Source organism: Loxodonta africana, chromosome X, assembly GCF_030014295.1.
Source record: "Loxodonta africana isolate mLoxAfr1 chromosome X, mLoxAfr1.hap2, whole genome shotgun sequence".
NCBI lineage: Eukaryota > Metazoa > Chordata > Mammalia > Proboscidea > Elephantidae > Loxodonta > Loxodonta africana.
Window position 1 is genome coordinate 177,740,740 of NC_087369.1, and position 20,173 is coordinate 177,760,912.

The following is a 20,173-nucleotide window of genomic DNA, read 5'->3' on the forward strand; positions in this document are numbered from 1 at the left end:
CACATTCTAGATTTTGCTAATTGTGTCCCTATGGTATCTTTAACATTTTTTGGCAAGAGTATTTCATAGATGATGCCGTGTCCCTCCATTGGGATGCTTATGGCTTGTTGGTCTCTTTTGTGATAATAATGGCATTGGTGATCATTGCCTAGATCCATTCTGTCATTAGGGGTTTGGAAAATGGTAATATTTTGTCATTTTTCATTTATTAGCCTGAATGCTTACAGAAATTTCCGTATTTGGTTACCTTGAGGTATGGTTTGTACAGGAAAGGCAGGTTAAATGCTTAGTTTTTTACCTTTTTTACCAGTTTCTGATTGAGTTGTTTCCCTAGCAACTTCCAGAGATGATCGATGAGGTATGTGTAGGTGAGTTTTGGTGTGTGTGTCATCATGAACTCAAGGATTGAACATATTTAATGTGTATCGAGAACTATACACAGGATCTGAGAAGCTAATAGGCTAGGCAGTTACTGTTCCATGGGTGCTGACAGAAGACAAAGGACTTGTCCACTCATGACTAAAACAGCCAGAGCTTCGTGTTGGTTTTTGCCAGTTCCTTATGCCACCCAAGTCCCAGAGGGGTGATGCAGAGAGCCCCTCATGGACACCTGGGTACAAAGTACGCTGCATTACAGGAGAGGAATGCTGAGCTTGGGCAAGTCACTGCTCTTAGAGTGAACAGTAACAAGCTTGCACTTTTGTTCAGGGGGAGACATTACCTCCTCTCTCAAGGTTGCTTGCTGCAAATACAACCCTTCGAAACAGCCCACGTTTAGAGCGGTCAGTACCAATGTAGATTGCATCTTCCAACAATTCACCCCTCTTTGTGACCCATTTTGGATATAAGGTGTTTCTTCCCCAGATGCCAGGGTTCTTACTCTTCCACCACCACCACAAAATTGGTGTGTCCCAGCCCAGTACCTATAATTGCATTTATTTTCCAATCTTCCCTTACTTGCATACAGTCCTTTGGTCGAGAAGGATTATGGAGGAACCCCAAAATTTGAAAATGGGTGTGTATAATTTCTTACTACCTTTTACTTCTTTCTGTCCTGATTATTTCCTGGGAGGCAGCCAAGAGGAGATGATCCTTTTCTGGGGATGTCACACTCAGTGATCAAAAACTGTGTAACTGAGGAATGTGGACCAGGAGGAGGCTAGGGTAGTGGAGGGCAAAAACATTTCCAGTACTTAACACTACCTAATGCCTCTGGTAGAGAGCATGGACTGTCCGTCAAGTCCTTGGACTGTCGGGTCATTGCTGGGTGGCCTTTGCAACAAAAGGAGCACTATTGGCCTGGTAAGCTGACAACCTAATAGATGAGTTTCAAAGGCCATGATGGTGGGGCTGGAGTTCATTAGTCAGACTGGAATAGCAGCACAGAACAACCATGGCCACTTTCAGTTTTGGTCACTTGAGTTTCAGCTGCTGAATGGAAGGCCCCATGGAGCCAGCCACATTGTTTCAGGTGCTGCAGTTTTTTACTTGGTAGATGGAGGGGTTGGGCATTGTGATATCTACAAGTCCCAACAAACGTAATGAAGTGAGCAGGCCCAGTGATTTGTTTAGGGTTCATCAGTGCCCCCTGCTGGCAGAGGAGTGGTAACACCACAGTCAGAGCGGTCGACCTCCCTATGGACCTCAGAGGGCAGAGGCCCTCTCACTAAATCCTGAACCACCCTCTGGTGGGAAGTGGCAGGGAGTTTGTTCTCTAGAGTCACTTGAACTGTTTCTTCTTCACTGTGAGATTTGCTTTATCAGACAAATTTAGGTGCTGTCCTTTTCTGTTCCTGCGCTAGAACGGGTAGGTCAGCTGCGGGAAGTTGCATCATTCCTGGATGCGGTTCCTGGCAAGTGAACGGCAGTGGGACAGTAAGGTGGGGTGGCTGGGGCACTTGGGAGGCTCATTTCTGTCCCCTCCCAGGACACATGGCTTCACACTGTGGACCACCCTTTGACCCAGTGCTCTTCTGCGATGGGACTGGGTAAGACAGTGACTTAGGGGCCTGTATCCCACAGAGCTGTGAAGTGTGAGCCTCTCCTCCCCGAAGCTCCCTTGATGTGAGGAGAGGGGAGATGGGTCAGGGGCACAAGGGTTAAGCAACTAGTTCCTCTCGTTCGTCATTGTCATGATAACATGTTAACACACATCTCCTCACCATTCAGCCTCTAAACAGGATAGTGGGGTCTTTCTCCCACTATTTGGCCCAACATTTGGGTGAGAGGCTCACTGCCTGACCATGAGTCTCTCATATCCTCTAACCTAGCCCTGGGCGTTGTCCTTTTTCTCAGCACCAATTCTCAAGAGCTAGGTGGGGTCTTATTGCTTTCTTACTAACATGTCTGTTAATGTTTCATGGTTTCTGGCAGAAGACAGACTTGATTAGAGTTGGAGGACAGTGTTCGAGAAGGAATGAACTTTTACATAATTCTACCTAATGTACGCTTGGGGCGGGTGCTCGTGGTTTTTCAAAGGCGGAGTTACTGTGTAGCTATTATAAAATGTTCTGTCTCATTCCTCTGTTTGACATTTGCTGGAAAGATGGGCACAACTAATGGTTGGGCTCTTATTTAAAACCTCCACTTTTGTACAGTTTGGGAAAACAAAAATCTCTGGTTGAAAAAATGGTAGTGTGATGGATTTGAAATGTCTGCTTATCATTAATGTTTCATTTTGATCTCAGTATCTTCTGTAGGCAAATTGGACTGCTGCTCTCTCTCTGCTTTGCTTTTTGGCCAATTTTGTATTTCCTCATTCTTCTCCCCTCTGCAACACTTAACACAGCAGAAACTTGCTCACCCTTGAAACCATCCCTTAAGTTCCTTGATAACGCTTAAAATGCCTTTTTGATACATCTGCTCCCCTGGAGGGAAGCCTGGAGGTGAGGCAAGGGGCTCTAGCTCTAGTCCTCAGGTCCTTAATACATTGATGTCCTCATTAGACCCCAATGGTTTCGTGGCCTGACTTGGTGCAGTTTTGGTCAATGGGGTGCTAACCCTTTTAGAAAAGCCACAAGTTTCAAAAGAAAAACCAAGGCCCTTGGTGGCTTACGCAAATTGCTTCATGTTGTCCTTTTCCAGTGACTGATCCTTTCTGACAACGTGTCCAAAGTAGGTAAGACATAGTCTCGCCATCCTTGCTTCTAAGGAGCATTCTGGTTGTACTTCTTCCGAGAGAGATTTATTCATTCTTTTGGCAGTCCATGGGATATTCAATATTCTTCGCCAACACCACAATTCAAAGGCATCAGTAATTCTTTGGGCCTCCTTATTCACTGTCCAGCTTTTCAAATGCATATGAAGCAATTGAAAGCACCATTGCTTGGGTCAGGCACACCTTAGTCTTCAAGGTGACATCTTTGCTCTTCAACGCTCCAAAGGGGTCTTTTGCAGCAGACATGCCCAGTGTAATATGTTTTTTGATTTCTTGTCTGCTGCTTCCATAGCTGTTGATTGTGGATCCAAGTAAAATAAAATCCTTGACAATTTCAATCTTTTCTCCATTTATCATGATGTTGTTTATTGGTCCAGTTTTGAGGATTTTTATTTTCTTTATGTTGGGGTGTAATCCATACTGAAGGCCGTGGTCTTTTATCTTTATCAGTAAGTGCTTCAAGTCCTCTTCACTTTCAGCAAGCAAGGTTGTGTCATCTGCATAATGCAGGTTGTTAATGAGTCTTCCTCCAATCCTGATGCCCCGTTCTTCTTCATATAGTCCAGCTTCTCAGATTATTTGCTCAGCATACAGATTGAATAGGTATGGTGAAAGAATACAACCCTGACGTACACGTTTCCTAACTTTAAACCAATCAGTATCCCCTTGTTCTGTCTGAACAACTGCCTCTTGATCTATGTAAAGGTTCCTCATGAGCACAATTAAGTGTTTTGGAATTCCCATTCTTCACAACGTTATCCATAGTTTGTTATGATCCACACAGTCGAATGCCTTTACGTAGTCAGGAAAACACAGGTGAACATCTTTCTGGTATTCTCTGCTTTCACCCGGGATCCATCAGATGTCAGCAATGATATCCCTCATTCCACATCTTTTTCTGAATCTGGCTTGAATTTCTGGCAGTTCCCTGTCCATGTACTGCTGCAACCTGCTTTTGAATGATCTTCAACAAAATTTTAATTGGGAATTCTTAAATCGTCTGTAAAACCTTAATGTGATCTCTTGGAGAATTGAATAGAAAGTCTAGTTTACTCGTGGACTTGATGGCCCGGAAATCATACAGGTGTAGTAAATGTTTCTGGTGCTTTTTTTTTCTTAAGGAATCATTAATTTTAAGAACACTTTTGACCGAGCTGCACTGTTCTCCTCACGTTTTTGTAAAGCCGTAAAGCCTGCTTGTTGACTCATCAAAACTGTCTCTCTTTCTAGATTTTAAGTGGTAAGAAATGGCATTATGCTGAATTGACACGGAAATGCAGGGTGGAGAGAGGGAGTGTGCTGTCTCATTGAGGGGAGAGCAGCTGGGAGTATATAGCAAGGTGTATATAAGTTTTTGTATGAGAGACTGACTTGATTTGTAAACTTCCACTTAAAGCACAATAAAAATTTTAAAAAAAAGAAATGGCATTACATGTTACTTAGAGCAGTGGTTCACATCCTCGGTTGTACACTGGAATTACCTGTGGAATTTTATAAACTATCCATGCCAAGGTTGCGAACTCCTGAGTACAGAGTTGGAGACCAGTGGTAATAAAATAGTAGGTCTGCAGTTAACAAGGTCTTTTTTAGGCCTTTTAAGTGCCATACAACTTCATATGCCTTTTGGAAACTGAACATAGCTTTAATATTCAAAAAACAAAACAGTTACCATGGAGTTAATTTTAACTTATGGCAGCTCCATGTGTCCAGAGTAGAACTTTCATAGGGTTTTCAATGGCTGTAATCTTTATGGACGCAGATTGCCAGGTCTTTCTTCTGCAGTGCTGCTGGATGGGTTCGAACCTCCAACCTTTCAGCTAGTGGTTGAGTGCTTAACCATTGTACCAGCCAGGACTCCAGCTTTAATATTATGGCTTATTGTTTTAGGAATTGTGTGGACTGGGTGCAAGGAAAGGAGTAGGGCTTTTGTCATCTTTCAGTCCCTATTTTACCAAGTGATAAACTTAGCATCACTAATAGTGTCTTAGTCATCTAGTGCTGCTATAAGAGAAATATCACAAGTGGATGGCTTTAACAAACAAAAGTTTATTCCATTACAGTCTAGGAGGCTAGAAGTAGAAATTCAGGGTGTCAGCTCTGGGAGAAGGCTTTCTCTCTCAGTCGGCTTTGGAGAAAGTCCTTGTCCTCAATCTTCCCCTGAGGTTTTCTGCACAGGAACTCCAAAGGACACACTCTGCTCCCACTGCAGCTTTCATGGTGGTATGAGGTCCCCAGCTGTGTGCTTCTTTCCCTTTTCTTTTATCTCTTTTAGGATAAAAGGTGGTACAGGCCACACCCCAGGGAAAGTATGTCTCCAGATCAGGGATGTGAACTGAGCAAGGGTATTACAATCCCACCCTAATCCTCTTTAACATAAAATTACAATCACAAAGTGGAAGGCAATCACACAATACTGGGAATCATGGCCTAACCAACTTGATACACACTTTTTCGGGGCGGGGGGACAAAATTCAATCCATGACCCTGAGACATCCTGAAAGTATGTACATCTGATGGGATGCTGTGTAATGACAAAGCAAGAACTAGGAAGTATTTGAAAAAGAAAAGTTTATTTTGAGTCTAATCCAGTTTCTAGGCCTAATTACCAGTTTACAGGAATACCAAGTTCCTGGGGGAAACAATTAGAGAAATCCAGAATGTGGGCTAAGACACTCCACTCCTAAATATTTCAGCAGGCAGCTCCTAATAAGAGCATTCTTTTACATAATTCCGATACCATTATCACACTTAATAGAGTACTAGGTTAAAGAGACATCTTTCTAACAGTTGGGGAAATTTGAATATGGACTAGATATTGGATATTATGGGATTGTTAACTTTCTTAGTCATGTTTTTCAAAAGGTTCTGGAAAAAATTCGTATGAAGCAAATGAGGCAAAACCTTAACAGTTGGTCAATGTAGGTGAAAGCTCCATGGGTGTTTATTGTGCCATTCTTTAACTTTTCTGTAGGTTTGAATTTTTTCAGAATAAATTGAGGGGCTTTGGAGTAGAGAGAATCTGGCTTTGAGGCCTAGCTGTGCAATTTATGCGCAGTGCAATCTTGGCTATATTACTCTGTCAGCTAAAATGAGGGATGAGATAATGGTTGTCACCTGCATAGAGTTGTTTCCTGAAGCTTGAGATTAAGTGCTAATCGCAGCTCCTAACATAAAAAAAAGCACTTGGTAAAAAGCTTTCTCTGATGACTTTTATTTTTCTATGTGGCATAATAATAGCTAAGGAGAATGAGATTTGAATCAATATCTGCCAATAGATATATTGACTTAATGAAACTGAAAAATGTCTCAGTTTAAAGATAAGGAACGATTGATTTTGAAGCTTTAAAAGGGCAAAATAGCATCTCTTTAAAAAAAGATTAAAACAGTCTGAAACATGAGTAGTTAGTACAGATAATTTTGTAACAGAACACAGAAAAAAATTCTTTTTGATCATGTAGTGATTCGTAAACCCTGGCTCCTGTCTCACATGATAATCTTAAATGTATTGTCATCTGTATATGATGTAAATGGTACAGTTATAAAATGTTTTATTAAATTGTTGCTTTACTATTAACCTGAGAGTTCATTTAAATGATTTCATGGGAATTTGGCAGTTTTCCTCATCTGAAGAGTCTCTGGGTGGTACAGTTAAGAACTTAGCAGCTAACTGAAAGGTTGGCAGTTTGAGTCTACCCAGAGGCACCTCAGAAGAAAGGCCTGGTGATCTACGACCTAAAAATCAGCCACTGAGGATCCTATGGAGTACAGTTCTACTCTGAACCATATAGGGTTGCCATGAGTCACAATGTACTCCACAGCAACTGCCTCAGTTTTGGTTATTGTCTGTGGTCCACACGTCTTGAAGGTGCATTTGTCCAAGTCTGTTGGGAAAACATTTTGCCCTGAGAGAGGCTGCCTGCATATGGCAGTCCTTTCTGAAGACTCATAGTTCACATTAGTATATGAAAAGCTCTGAAGACTTACAGGAAAGAAACCTGCTTACTTTTGTCTAACGTAACATTCTTCAGACTTATTTGACCACAGAAGCCCTTTTTCACATTATAACAATTCCTAGAGACCCTTTGGGGAACACTGCTTTAAAGAGCACTGGTCTCAGTAATAGTATTTGAAATCAGGGACCTATCAGAATTTGTTCCTACTCTTCCTTATAAAATTTTTTTTTGGGGGCGGGGGGTTGGTAGTGGTTTTAGCACCTATTTGAAGAAAATGTATTAACAAATAGTTCCTACCCCCTAAAACTGTCTACAGCTTCCTTCAGCAGCCTCATACGACGAACATCATCAGGATTCACTATAACAGGCTTTGATTACAAGGGTAGAAAGTAGATAAACCGAATTGTAATTCTGTTGCTGCCTGCTTGACTTCAAGTGAATTACTTTTATTTCCCTCATGATAAATGAGGGGCCATTAAACGTTGTAAAAATCATTCCTATTGCTTTCCTACCATTCACTGAACAAATATTAAGCAGGGTGTTGAACTGGTTTGTTTCATTTTGACCCCCTGGTGAAAATTTGCCTTTTTACCGCAGATGTACTGAATCAGAATCTACATTTTAACAAGACCCCAAAGTGATTCTTATGTCAAGATTGTACAGTTTAACAAGATTCAGTGTTTCTCTAGAGAAACCACAACTAGCAAGATGATCTGAATGACTGGAAGTGTAATAGGTATCAAGGTAAGTTAGAGGAACCTTTGAATTACTTTAGCACTGAACATTCCTCATGGGACTTTATGAATGGCACCAGCAGTCTGAACTCAAATGCTAAAGATAATTCATCAACACCTATATCTGATAGGTTGAAGAAATATATTTAGTATCAAACCAAAATGTTTCACTTAAAACAAGTTTATTTTAGCAGCTCAGTTTTATTACATTCTTCGTATTTTTTATTTCATTACATTCTACGTTTTTATTTTAATATATATTTTGTCTGTTCTACATAGATGTCATATTTATTAACTTTCATAGTTGACCTTTTCATGTGTTTTTTGCTGCTACCTGGCCTGAAGAAAGAGCCAGGAGGATAAAGAGATTGGTGTAAATGTGGAGCAGCATCTAGCTTCTCAGCAGAACTTTACTTTGATTCAGACTTGAGTGCCAGCTTTTCTTCTTCTTCTTTTTCAAATCCCGAACAGACGACAGATCTTCCCTTGGGGTACTGAGCACAACACTTACGCAGTTCTTGGATGACAGCCTGACATTTAGATTCCATGTAGTTGTTGGCTGAAAAACAGATGGGCATACCCTGGTCATGATCTCATGAGACTAAGGTCCAGGGATTTTAGATCAGTGCTTCCCAATACTTTCCACTTTACTGTAGACTTAGAAAACTGGAAGCAAGAGTATATACCCAAGTCCACTGAATTCTTTCTGAGTTAGAGACTTGTCAACAGTTAACGAGGGAGAAAAACATGATTTACAAAGTGGTCAAAAGGTACTTTTATACATAATTTTTCTTTAAGGTTGAGTTAATGGCTTTTGCGCCTTTGTTCTAGGGCAGTAGTTTTTAACCTTTTTTGGTCACTAACCCTTTTTGTTATTTTGAAAAATTAGAAAAATGCATGCACCTCACACATTTTGCATACAATTTAAGGTGGCTGTTGGACCTCCTCTACCAATTCTGCAAACTGCAGCCTGAGGGCCAAATTTGGCATTTTTTTCTTTTTACAGCTTGTGGGCTAAGAACAGTTTTTACATGTTTGATTGTATAAACACAATATGCAACATAACTTTTTGACCTCCAAAGCCTAAAATATTTACCATGCAGCATTTTACAGACAACCATTGCTGACCTCTACTATACCCTAAATTAAGGAGGACTTGGTCTAAGATTCTAGGTCAGTTGCAGCTGGTGGCTCCCGAGTCTGAGTTCCCCAGTACTGAAATGGGTACATGGTAGTAAGTCCGGGATAGAAAAGCCTATTCTGACCAGAAAGATTAAGTTGGTTAAGAGTCTAGGTTTACATGCCCACTGTAGCACTTAGTAGTTACGTAACCCCGAGCAAGTTATATGTCTGTGCCTGTTTTCTCATCTTTAAAATGTGGTCATAGTAGCATCTCATCGATTAACTGATTTAATATGTTTAAAGCCTTTACAAGGGTGCTTTTCATACAGTAGTAAGTGCTTAATGTTAACTCTTGCTACTCTTTCCAGCCCTCAGTACTCCCACACAGTATGGCAAGGGGGTGTCATCAGCTCTTTCTAAGTTGATTGTTAACTGTCTCTTGGCTATGGGCTGCTATTTCAAATCAGGTAAGAATTTATTGGGGAGAAGAAATTAAATGTGAAAATCATTTTTTCTTCTCAAAGTTGGAGGAAGGGAAGACAAGGATGACTAAAATAGCATTTTTATACATTAATATTGTAGAATTTTAAAGATTTTATAAAATATTGCTTATAAAATGCAAAGTCTAAAAACGAAAGTTAAAAGTCAAAGGAAATTCACAAAAAATGGTTTTCTTTGGTGGTGCGTCTTTGGGAGAACTTTGAACATTTTTTCTTCTCAACTTCCTATAATTGCATGAGCATTTATATTTATCTATTACTTTAATAATGGAAAAAATTATCAAAAATCCAATTTTCAAATTCAGACAGCTTCATAGCTTTTTATATTCTCCTGCCAATAATCATTTGCTGATTAAAAATAAAATAAAATCCTCTAACATTTGATCAAACTTAGCAGCCGATTTAAAACTAAACGGGCAAATCACATCAAATGTGCTTTTTAGTTGAAATTTATTTTTGCCTTTAAAGGTTAGTTGCTGAAGTCTAATTGTGTTTTCAAACCTCCTTGTATCAGATCACTTTAAAAAAGTGACTTGTCAGCCGCAGTGAAGTATAAGCAACCCACTTAAAACTAAAAGTGACTTTGCTTAGGTCAGTGGTTCTCAGCTCTGGCTGCACATTAAAATCTCCTTGTTGGCTTTATAAAATGGTTCATGCCCAGACTGTGTCCCAGGAAGTCTGAGTTAGTTATTCTAATCAAGTTTTTAAAGCTGTCCAGGTGATTCTAATGCACAACCAGGATTTTGAACCCCTGGCTTAGATCATATCGTTTTTTATTTTCTCCATCTTTGATGATACAATGAGAAAAATCTTGAGGATGAATTAATTACAGAAATATTACATTCTGAAAGAGGAGTTAATACTGGTTGCTGATAAAATCACTGATCTCTTGTACTTAGTTCACAGATAATTTGGAAAAATACAACAAAGTATTTTACATACTACCTTGTAAACATTTCTGTATTTCACAGGCTTGTTTCTGGCACGGATCCTTCTGTGGCATATCCAGAAAACTAAAACAAGAAAAATTATTTTTATTTTATTTTGCTTTTTCCCCATAAAGACTTTAAAGCCCCTGTACATGGAATTTTCTTCTGAGACAAGCAGTACGCCCTTACAATTCCTGGAAAATAATTACACTAAAAAAAATACTCTTACCATTCATAGGATGAATTGACTATATTTTTATAATATCCATTTCATTAGATCTGGGAGATATAAATAGCTTTACATGGAAAAAACAAATTGAGTTCAATCAACTTGTCTTTAACATTGTAAACCAATGTTGGGCTAGAGGAGCCCCGAGCAGTGCGACAGTCTGCACTCAGGAGGTAAGTGGGCGAAGAGCCCGACTTTGTAGCAGCCTGGCTCTATCACTCACAGAAGAACCCTTGGTAAATTATTAAACTCCTTCTGTGTAAAATGGGACCATACCTACCTCAAAGCATTGATGGAAGGATTAAATGTGATAAAGGATATAAAGTGCTTAGTGCCTGGAAGGCAGCAAGGATTCAATAAATGGTAGTTATTATTCCCAAGAATTTTAAAAAAGTGAAACCTTACTTTCAGTGTATATAAACATTATGACTACTTCAATTCAGGATAGTAAATGCTTTCCTAGAAATCAGCAATATTTGGTGCTATTATTACTTCCTGAGAAAGGGACTAGTTAAAAGCAGCTAAAATGATGTTTGGTGCTCTTGCAGAAACCAGCCTATTTAAAGTATCTGTAACCAGAAAATGAGTTTAAGTTCCCACGATTTTGGTCAGCAGCTTCTAATAATTTGAAGACACAATTTCAGGAAGGAAAAAGGCCCAGAAGACTCTGTAGCTATTTTTATCAATGTGACTACTCTCTCTCTCTCTCTTTCAGAACCCCTTAAGTTCTCAGTAGATCCAAGTTAGGTCAGTACTGGGATGGGAAACACTGGAGCAAAACCTAGGATATTTACAAGATGGGAGAAGGAAAGGCAGGTGAATTGTTGCAGAGCAAATAAGCAACAAATACATGTTGATGCTGCTAGGAGCTGCTCTCTTCTCTAAATCAGTACCAAGTCCTTGGTGGTCAGGGCATCTTTCTGTAGCAGGTGCTGACTTTTGTGGGATTCATCAGATCCCATTTCCAGCCGATGATGTCCATTAAAGGTTCTATGGCAATTTCCAAAGGAGTCAATTTCAAGTTACTGGATCCTGACTAAATGTTAACTTGCTTTCTGCCTGTGTAACCCTGTCTCTGCAGTTTCACTTGCAGTATTCTTCATGACCCTTCCTAAACTTTTATGAACAGTTTTTCAACCCACTCCCTCCCCCCAGGCCCAAGGGTGGGTGCACTGCAGTGGTGGATGAAGTGATTGCCATATACTGAACAGAACAAACGCGCATATCTTCCTAGAATCCCAGCACCTGGAAAAAAAATAAATCATTAAAATCACCACAACCAAATATAGTGAAAAAGAAAGGAGGTGGGTTGGGAAGAAATATAAATACATACCAGGTTAATCATCAGGCAAAAGCTTGAGCAACAGCTCCTGTACTCCCCTGACCTGTCAGAAAAAGAAGTTTATAGAGTACTTACAAGAGTCCCAACACAATGAAAAATTATTAAACAAAATGTATACCATTAAATGATGCTGTATCTGCCACAAGCGAGAGTTGTTATCCATGTAGCGCTCCTCGGGATAGAGTTGCCACATGAGAGGTAGCTGGGAGGTCAGGAGGTGACTTGGCCTAGCTGCGTCACCTAAGGGAACCTGAACTTGCTGGACTCGTGCTCTTAGGAAACTTGTCTCCTAAGGAAAGGAATGATCAAAAAGAAAAGCCAAAGACTTCAGAAAATTGAGACTGGATAGAAACTACATTGCTTGAAAGCAAAATAAATAAGTAAAACTTAAACAGTTACCTCTTCCAGGACAGCAACCCACGTGCGCTGGTATTCATCGCGGTAGATACCCTCTTGGTGAACCCAGAGGTGATCGGGTGGAGCCCCCACATCCTCTCCTGCCATTCTGGGCTTTGGGTTCCAATTCTATCCCTGCTTTTCTCCACCTAAGCCTGCAGCACCCGCGCACAGGACACAGGTGTGACTTTTTGGGTTTGAATGAATTCACCAGTGAGCTAGGTGACCTGGTACTAGCAACCGCCAACCAGAACCAAACCTAATATATGTCTATTGGCAGACACAGAACTGAGGAAATAAGAAGCTCCCAGCAAGACAACTGGAGTGACACCCAGGCAGAGCCTCAGGTAATGCCAACTGTTGACTGTGAAGCACTCAAGAATCGACTAGAAGAGTTCTGTGAAAATGTGGCCTGGCACTACAGAAAGCTCAGCAGTGGTCTCATGTTCTCATGAAAAGTATAAAATAAGCACACCTCCTGGCCCTTTTGGATGGTAGGGTGAAAAAAAAAATCCATTGCCGGCGAGTGGATTGTGACTCATAGTGACTCTACAGGAGGAGTAGCTGGTGGATTCAAACTGGTGCAGCTGAGCTGTTAACCACTGTGCCACCACTCTCCATAAGGCAGACGTGGCTAATTCCCATCCTGTGCTCAACCCCAGATCTCAGTTCAGTACCTCGAAGTAACTTGATACACATTTTGCTTAACTGAATCTTCTGAGCCCTACCCAAAGTATCATGGTGCAGTTTTACTGTATTTCTACCTTTAGCATAACACAGATATGGATTGTGAGTTCTGCCTCCTACTTCCATTAGGTGGGAAAGGAACTTCAGCACAGCTTGGAGGGTTGTTAAGTTTTCAAGGTGAGGTTGTCAATAGTAAACCAGATGCCAGAAGGCAGTATGATGTGGACCAGGAAAGAACCTAACATTTAAAAAGCTAGCCATAAATAGGAACTAATTGAGACAAACCAGTCCCTTTTTTCAAGGACAACAACCTGGGTCTGGTTGGTTGGTTTATTTTTAGTTTTATTGGACTCTGATCCTACCTATATGCTTTACCCCAAGCCTTACTCTCATCAGCAGGTGCCACCACGATCACTGTATTAGGGACAAACTTTCCCCAAAGTACCAGGGTCAATTCTAGCTCCAAATCATTTTTCTTGCTCTGCGCATACCTCTCTGCCTATCTCATGACTCCCAGGCATAGTCTAGGTACCTTCCCCCTCCATGAAAATGTAAAAAAATTCTTGCCTCTTATGACTTACTATAGTATCTATATCTAAACTTAAGTACACATTTTGGCCCTGCATTATGAATTGCTTTGCACATTTGGTCTCTGCTTATTTCATAAGAAGTCCCATCCCACTAAAATACAGTATTGTAAGCTCCTCAATAGCAGGCATGATACACTTGAAGTCTCAAAGCTAGTCAAACAATGTTCCTATGAGGGGGTGGATATGTATGGTGGGTAGGAAGGTGAAACACGAAGGTCAGAGTGGCCGATGTGACTGGCCAGGCATGAATTCTCTAGGTGTGAGTAAGCCTACAGTTATACATTATTTTTTCAAAGACATCTGTTTTCCATTTAGCAGATACAATTGTTCTGCCTTTTCTCCTTCCCAGGGCTTTGAAAAGGAAAGATACAAACAAAAACTCAGTAAATACTAATGCTGAAGGAAAATATTTCAAAGTGTGGTTTCTGAGCCCAAAGTCATAGCTGTGTCCAATGAATTTTTTTCTTAAAGCTGAAGCCAAGTGTTTAGGTACTAGCAACAATCAACATATTGACATTTATATTAGTTTTTAATTTTAAAAAAATGAAATTTTATTGGTTATATTGACATTAAAAGGAAATAATCCCAGTGGAATAGAGGGCAAACAAATTGGAGGTGATGGTCTGACTTACTGTGAGTCACTACAAAATATTCTCAGAAGAAAGGTGGTGTAATGTGCTGCCGTGACCCAAAAGCCAACATGCTAGGTATCAGCAGGATGAAGCTGGGAACAAACCACAGCACATTATCTTGGACTTCTGTATGCTACCATTCAGAGGTAGCATGGAGGCCCAAAGAAAGGCAACGGAAGTGATCAAGAGACAGGGAAACTGCAGTATGAGCACGAACCAAGGCTAAGTCAAAGGGGTTAAAATTGAAGCCTAGAAAATCACAGGTTGTATGAATAGAACAACACTTCCCTAAATGTGAGTCTTAGAACACTTGTCCCCAACATTTTCCTTGGTCAAATAAGTTTGGTAATTTTAGAGAGTTTAAAGCACAGTAGCATAGTAAAAGCTCTGGCAAGTAATGTAATAAATATTTTGTTTAACTCAACAGTTCCCAAATTTGATTAGAGAATATTTTTCTCCACATGACACTTCTTCACAAAGTGTACAACCTCTTGAACTAAGATAAATCTCTTAAAACCTCACAATAAACTTACATACAGAATGCAATACAATATACAGAACATAACAGACCTCAACCCAAGGAATACCACCTGCAAATAGAAATAGATTTGAAGAAGTGTTTAGATAACTTTATAGGTTTATCACCCACGAAAACACTAAATGAGATGGACACCATGGGGGTCATCTTGATGCCATGGCCAGAACCGCAATGGGCAATATAGACTATTTCTTAGGTATTTTGTAAATTATGCTCTAAACAGGACTTCTAACTGGTTCTTTTTGGTTTGAACCCCTGCTGACAATCTGCATGTGTAACAAGTTCCCAGGCAATGTTAATGCTGCTGGTTAGGGACCGATTCTGAGAACTACTGGTAGAGCTGTGGTTTTCAATATTTATTATACATAAGAATCACCTGTGGATCTTGTTTAAAATGTAGCTTCTGATTCAGTATATCTGGGGTGAAAATGCAAATTATCAGCAGGAGTTCAAACCAGAATTGAACTGGTTAGAAACCCTGGTTCTAAACTGCTGACACATAACACAGAAGGACTTCCTAAGCAAGTAAATCTATGCAAGACCATATTTTCCTTTATAGGATGAATTCTTTTGTGTTTTTTAAGTATAGATTTTCTTTAATTTCCAGGTGTTTGAGTAGTTTTAAACAATCATCACTTGAATATACTTACTTTATTTGAAGCCAATTAATAAGCTCACCCAATTACAATGGGTAAAATTATCAATATGTTTGATTGTATCATAGACAAAATTACAGTACTGGAGTCAGCCTAGCCTGTGTATGATTCCCGAATTTGCTGCTGACTAGCTTTGTGACCTCAGACAAATTAATCTCTCCCCACCTCAGTTTCCCAATGTGTAAAATGAAAAATAAAAAGCACAGTAATATAAAAAACAAAAACCACTGACCGCCAGTTGATTCTAACTCATAGTTACTCCATAGTGACCTTATAGGGTTTCCAAGGCTGTAAATATGTATGGAAGCAGACTGCCACATCTTTCTCCCACTGAGCTGCTGGTGTTTTGTTTAGCAATCCAGTGCTTCAACCACTGCACCACTAGGACTCCTTATAATAATATAGTCAGCACTTATTTTTGGAAACCCTGGTGGTGCAGTGGTTAAGAGCTACAGCTGCTAACCAAAAGGCTGGCAGTTTGAATCCACATACTGCTCCTTGGAAACCCTATGGGGCAGTTCTCCTCTGTCCTGTAGGATCTCTATGAGTTGGAATCGACTCAATGGCAATGGCTTTGTTTTTTATTTTTTATTTTTTTTTAATGCTTTCCATGTATTGATACATTCAATCTTACAAGCAACCTATGGGGTTGGGCACTTAAATATGAGGAAACTAAGGCACAGAGAAGTTAGGTTACTTGACCAAGCTCACATGTTTGGAAAGCTACAGAGCCTGATTCTAACGGAGGCAGTTTACATACACAATGTATATAAATGTTTAGTAGAGTGCCTAATACATAATAAGCTTGTTACACGTGTTGATAGTTTTGTTTTTTCTTCTACTCTGATTTAACTAGTAGAATTGTAAAATGCAACTATGAGCATTACAATAGTCTGACATTCTGGATATGAGGATGATTAACACCAAAAAGTAACAAAAGATTTTTTTCTTCTTGAAGATGCCTAAGGACATTTTATAAACTCAAATATTCCATCACCAAAATGAATAATGAGAACAGCCATTCCTGCCCTATCAGGGCAGGGCATACTAGTCATGAATAGTAATTGAAAATATATGGGTGTATAATTGAAACTTAAGGGAAAAGCTAGATGGATCCCACGTAACAGCACACTTGAAATTTTGCCCAACCTTCACCGTCTTTAAAATTAATCATGGAAAAATGTGCCACGTGATCCCTAAAAATTATGTAAAAACTGAGGTTGCTGGCCCTATCCGTGGGGAACTTTTCGTTGGAACTGACTTGGGAGAAAAGAGCAAAGCATCAACACCACTTGAAGTAGCACCGTAGGAATGATCTCTTTCCAGTCCTGCCGTATCTACCTGGCTCCCAAACTACACAGGAACAGAAAAAAATTCAACCAATATACATATGGACTGGCTGTGAAGGCAGTATGGAACAATCCGTTTAGTTTTGACTTAGATTAGAAGCGTTCCTAAAGTCCACGTGTAATTTTTAAATTCGGGCGTTTATTTTGAGAAATCTGTACTTTTACCCGTGGCACTTGGAAATACCGTAAAATAAAATTACCTTTACAAATAATTTCACCAAGTTTGTTATCATCAAGGCAAGGAGAGCTGAGGCAACTTGTATTCTGGATTACTGATGTGCTAATTCGATTCTGAATAAAAGTTAAAAAGTCCCCCAGTTCCCTTTGCCCCTAGCAAAGAAAGAAATACATCCGATCCTTTGTATTGTAGAAAGTAGCAGAAACTCATCTTAAAAGTGATACTTTTCCAGATACAGTATATAGCTTTGTTTCTGCAAAAGGTTACTCACATGAATAGAATGTTTCTTGGGCTAATTACTCCGCTTCTAAGGCAGCTCGGCTAACACTTCCAGGCTCCCTACCCCCGGCCCCACCAGCTGGGCCAGACGGGCGCCTGGGACCAGCTAAAGGGCATCCCGCGGCTGAGGTCGCCCCGAAGCGAAGTTACAAGCGGAGGTCGGGGACCAGGAAGTGGCCCGAAGTTTGACCAGATTCGGGGGCTGTGACTTAGAAATAAAACCAAATAAAACAAAACCTTAACTGTTTAAGGACCGAATTTCAAAAACTGGTCCCCCTGGCTCAAGAGGCCGGCGCGAGCAGCGATCCCCGTCCAACGGCTGTCCGCTGAGCGTGTAGGCCGCGCAGGGCTCCTCAGCAGGCTGGCAAAATGGGCGCCAGGCTCCGAGGCGCTGACGGAGGCGCCCGCCCGATCGGCCGCCGTCGGCGCCGCTCGCAGACCAGAGTCCCGCCAGGAGACCAAAGCGCCGCCGCTGCCCTCCGGGCCGCTCCCACCCCGGCCGGCTACCGCCCTCAGCCCCGGCGGCCACGCCCTGCCGGAACCGGCGCGGGCGGCCCAGGTGCCGCGGGCGGCCCCGCCCCGCGGCCGCCGCCCCGCCCCCGGGAGCCCGTCCGCCCGCCCGCGGAGCCCGGGCGGGGAGGAGGCGGTGCCGGCCGGGGTTGGCCAGGCCGGAGTGGGCCCCAGGCGGATGTGAGCAGGGCCGGCCCAAGATGGCGATGCAGGTGGTGCAGGCGGTTCATCTGGAGTCCGACGCTTTCCTAGTTTGCCTCAACCATGCTCTGAGCACAGAAAAGGAGGAGGTGATGGGGCTCTGTATCGGGGAGGTGAGTAGGTCACTCTGTGAGCCTGGCTGCAACCCTGCTGACGGTGGGCGCTGGCAGCTCCCAGGGCTGCGAGGGCCACAGGCACCCCTGAATTAGATCCGTGAACATACCATTTGGATTGCCCTTCGCCTATTCCCGGTTTCCTCTGGCCAGCGGACGCTTTGTTCAGTTTCCCGCAGCCCCCCACCGGTCTACATCAGCCCCGGGGGCCTTGCTTTTTCTCTTGCGGCTTGTGGCTTTTGTAAAGGGGTTAGCACTCCGTTGACCAAAGCTGCACCAAGTCAGGCCAGAAAGCCACTAGGGTCTAATGAGGACATCAGTGTGTTAGCAAAATAGTATATAGTCAGCACTGGTCTGACGGTTAAAGCCTCTTGCCTAGCCTCCAGGTTCCCCTCCAGGGCATTGTAAGCAGATCGAGGAACCTGAGAGAAAACGGTTGCTTTCCGTTCGAACTCCTGATGAGAATTGGCATTTCTAACAAGTTCCTAGGAAGTTAAGCATAAAAATTACCTGGGGATCTTGTTAGAATGTACATTCTGATTCAGTATATCTGAGGGTGAAATGCCAATTTCCAGCAGGGATTCAAACCAGAAGGAACCAGTTCAAAGAGCTGAAGTTTCTCCCGGGGGTTCAACCCAGTTCCTTCAGGTTCAAACCCCCGCTGAGAATTTGCATTTCTAACAAGTTCTCAAGTAATGCTAATACTGCTGGTTGGGGGTCAATTCTGAAAACCACTACTAGAGCAATGGCTCTCAAAATTTATTATACATAAGAATCACCTGGGCATCTCATTAAAATGTAGATTGTACTTCAGAATATCTGGACTGGAAATGCAAATTATCAACAGGGGCCACCACCAGAAGGAACCAGTTCAAAACCCGGGTTTCTGCTACATTAGGTGTTGCAGAGGGGCAAAAGAAAATGGAGAAATAGAACTTAGTTGTTTACAATCAGAAGTAAAAATTCTCCCAGTCTTTCCTGCTAGTGTGCCAGAATACATGACCTAATTTTCTAGCAGTCTGCATCCATGTACATCAATTAAGCATAATGGGTCAATAATGTTTTCTTCTCTTTCCCACTCTAGTTGAATGATGATACAAGGTAAGACTATCTTTTGTTCACTCATACCTTATGGTCTTTATGTCATTGCTGTCTGAAAATTGTTACCCTTTTGGCAGTATTGTGTACAGATTCTACAGTCATGCATTGCTTAACATCCACTACATTTTCTCTGAAATAGAACACTATGTGATTTGGGTATTGTATGTTCTATATACAGGCAGTCCCCAGGCCATAAAGGTCCAACTTACAACCAGTAGTTAGGAACAAACCCTTATGGTAACCGGCTTCCAGTTGTACTCATCACCTCTGGGTGTCCTTGGTTTAATTCCACCTGATTGCTGCAGAAACAATTCAAGAGGGAAGGGGACTCCAGCATGCTCCACTGCCCAGGTAGAAAAAGCTTGGGGGTGAACACCTTAAGGCATGGCCACCATCTCCTGGGGAGGGACTTTGCAGGCACAGACTGTAAGACGGAACATCCAGCACCCCATCTGAGGCTAGTAGGAGGTCATGGAGCGACAGCTGCCTTCTCAAGCCAGGTGAGGCAGCTGCTTCCACACAGACTGACCTGGGGTTCAGGGGTTTGTCTTTCAAAGACAGAGGTGACGGCAGTGCCATCAGGCTGCTTCCCCAGTGCAGCACGAACCATCAGCACCCTGTGGGCCTGGCAGGGTTTAACTAGAGCGAATCATGCAGTGACCAGGCTAGCGCAGCTGGCCAGGGCAGCCTCCACTTGCACTGTGTCTGCTAGCACAGTATGGAAGGTTGGCACAGACCTTGGTGAGTGCCAGAGCTCCTTTGGGAATAGGGCCCCGGGAGGGTAAGTCCAGACAGGCAGGGAGGGGAGCCAGACTGAGGAAAGAAGCTAGGGTGCTCCAATTCCATCAAGAGTGGCCAGAGCATGGTCACTAGGGAGGAGGTGGGGTGGGGGGGTGGGGGCGGGGGCAGGGGAGGTGCCAGCTTACTTCCTCCCAAAAGAGGCAGAAGTTTCTTTGCTTTTAGGGAAGAACTTCAGT

General features: G+C 42.0%; 3 protein-coding genes across 8 annotated transcripts in view; 1 reads left to right on the forward strand and 2 right to left on the reverse strand.

Annotated features, from left to right (window-relative positions):
• Positions 1–8,025: 8,025 nt before the first annotated feature.
• On the reverse strand, positions 8,026–17,700 carry CMC4 (C-X9-C motif containing 4). Of its 5 annotated transcripts, none has more exons than XM_023540734.2 (3): positions 17,515–17,700; positions 10,412–10,479; positions 8,026–8,403 (listed from the first exon to the last, which is right to left on the reverse strand). In XM_023540734.2, the coding sequence occupies exons 2-3, from the start codon at positions 10,467–10,469 to the stop codon at positions 8,255–8,257; spliced, it is 207 nt and encodes a 68-aa protein (XP_023396502.1). In that variant the 5' UTR covers positions 10,470–10,479; positions 17,515–17,700; the 3' UTR covers positions 8,026–8,254. The 5 variants fall into 5 exon arrangements, with proteins under 5 accessions (XP_023396502.1, XP_023396501.1, XP_023396499.1 ...); XM_023540733.2 differs by having other exon boundaries at positions 17,264–17,700; XM_023540731.2 differs by lacking the exon at positions 17,515–17,700 and adding an exon at positions 12,085–12,193.
• On the reverse strand, positions 11,759–12,471 carry MTCP1 (mature T cell proliferation 1). Its single transcript, XM_003421749.4, has 4 exons — positions 12,366–12,471; positions 12,085–12,255; positions 11,958–12,009; positions 11,759–11,869 (listed from the first exon to the last, which is right to left on the reverse strand). Exons 1-3 carry the CDS (start codon positions 12,468–12,470, stop codon positions 11,962–11,964), a joined length of 324 nt encoding a protein of 107 aa, XP_003421797.1. The 5' UTR covers position 12,471; the 3' UTR covers positions 11,759–11,869; positions 11,958–11,961.
• A 220-nt stretch (positions 17,701–17,920) lies between the features above and the next one.
• The window catches only part of BRCC3 (BRCA1/BRCA2-containing complex subunit 3), a 66,777-nt gene continuing 64,524 nt past the window's right edge, over positions 17,921–20,173 (forward strand). Inside the window, exons 1-2 of one of the 2 annotated variants that reach the window (XM_003421746.4) lie at positions 17,921–18,095; positions 19,180–19,196. In XM_003421746.4, the coding sequence (XP_003421794.1) occupies positions 17,982–18,095; positions 19,180–19,196 (131 nt within the window). In that variant the 5' untranslated portion in view covers positions 17,921–17,981. The remainder of the gene's footprint in view (positions 18,096–19,179; positions 19,197–20,173) is intronic. The other variant, XM_003421747.4, reaches the window with a different exon arrangement.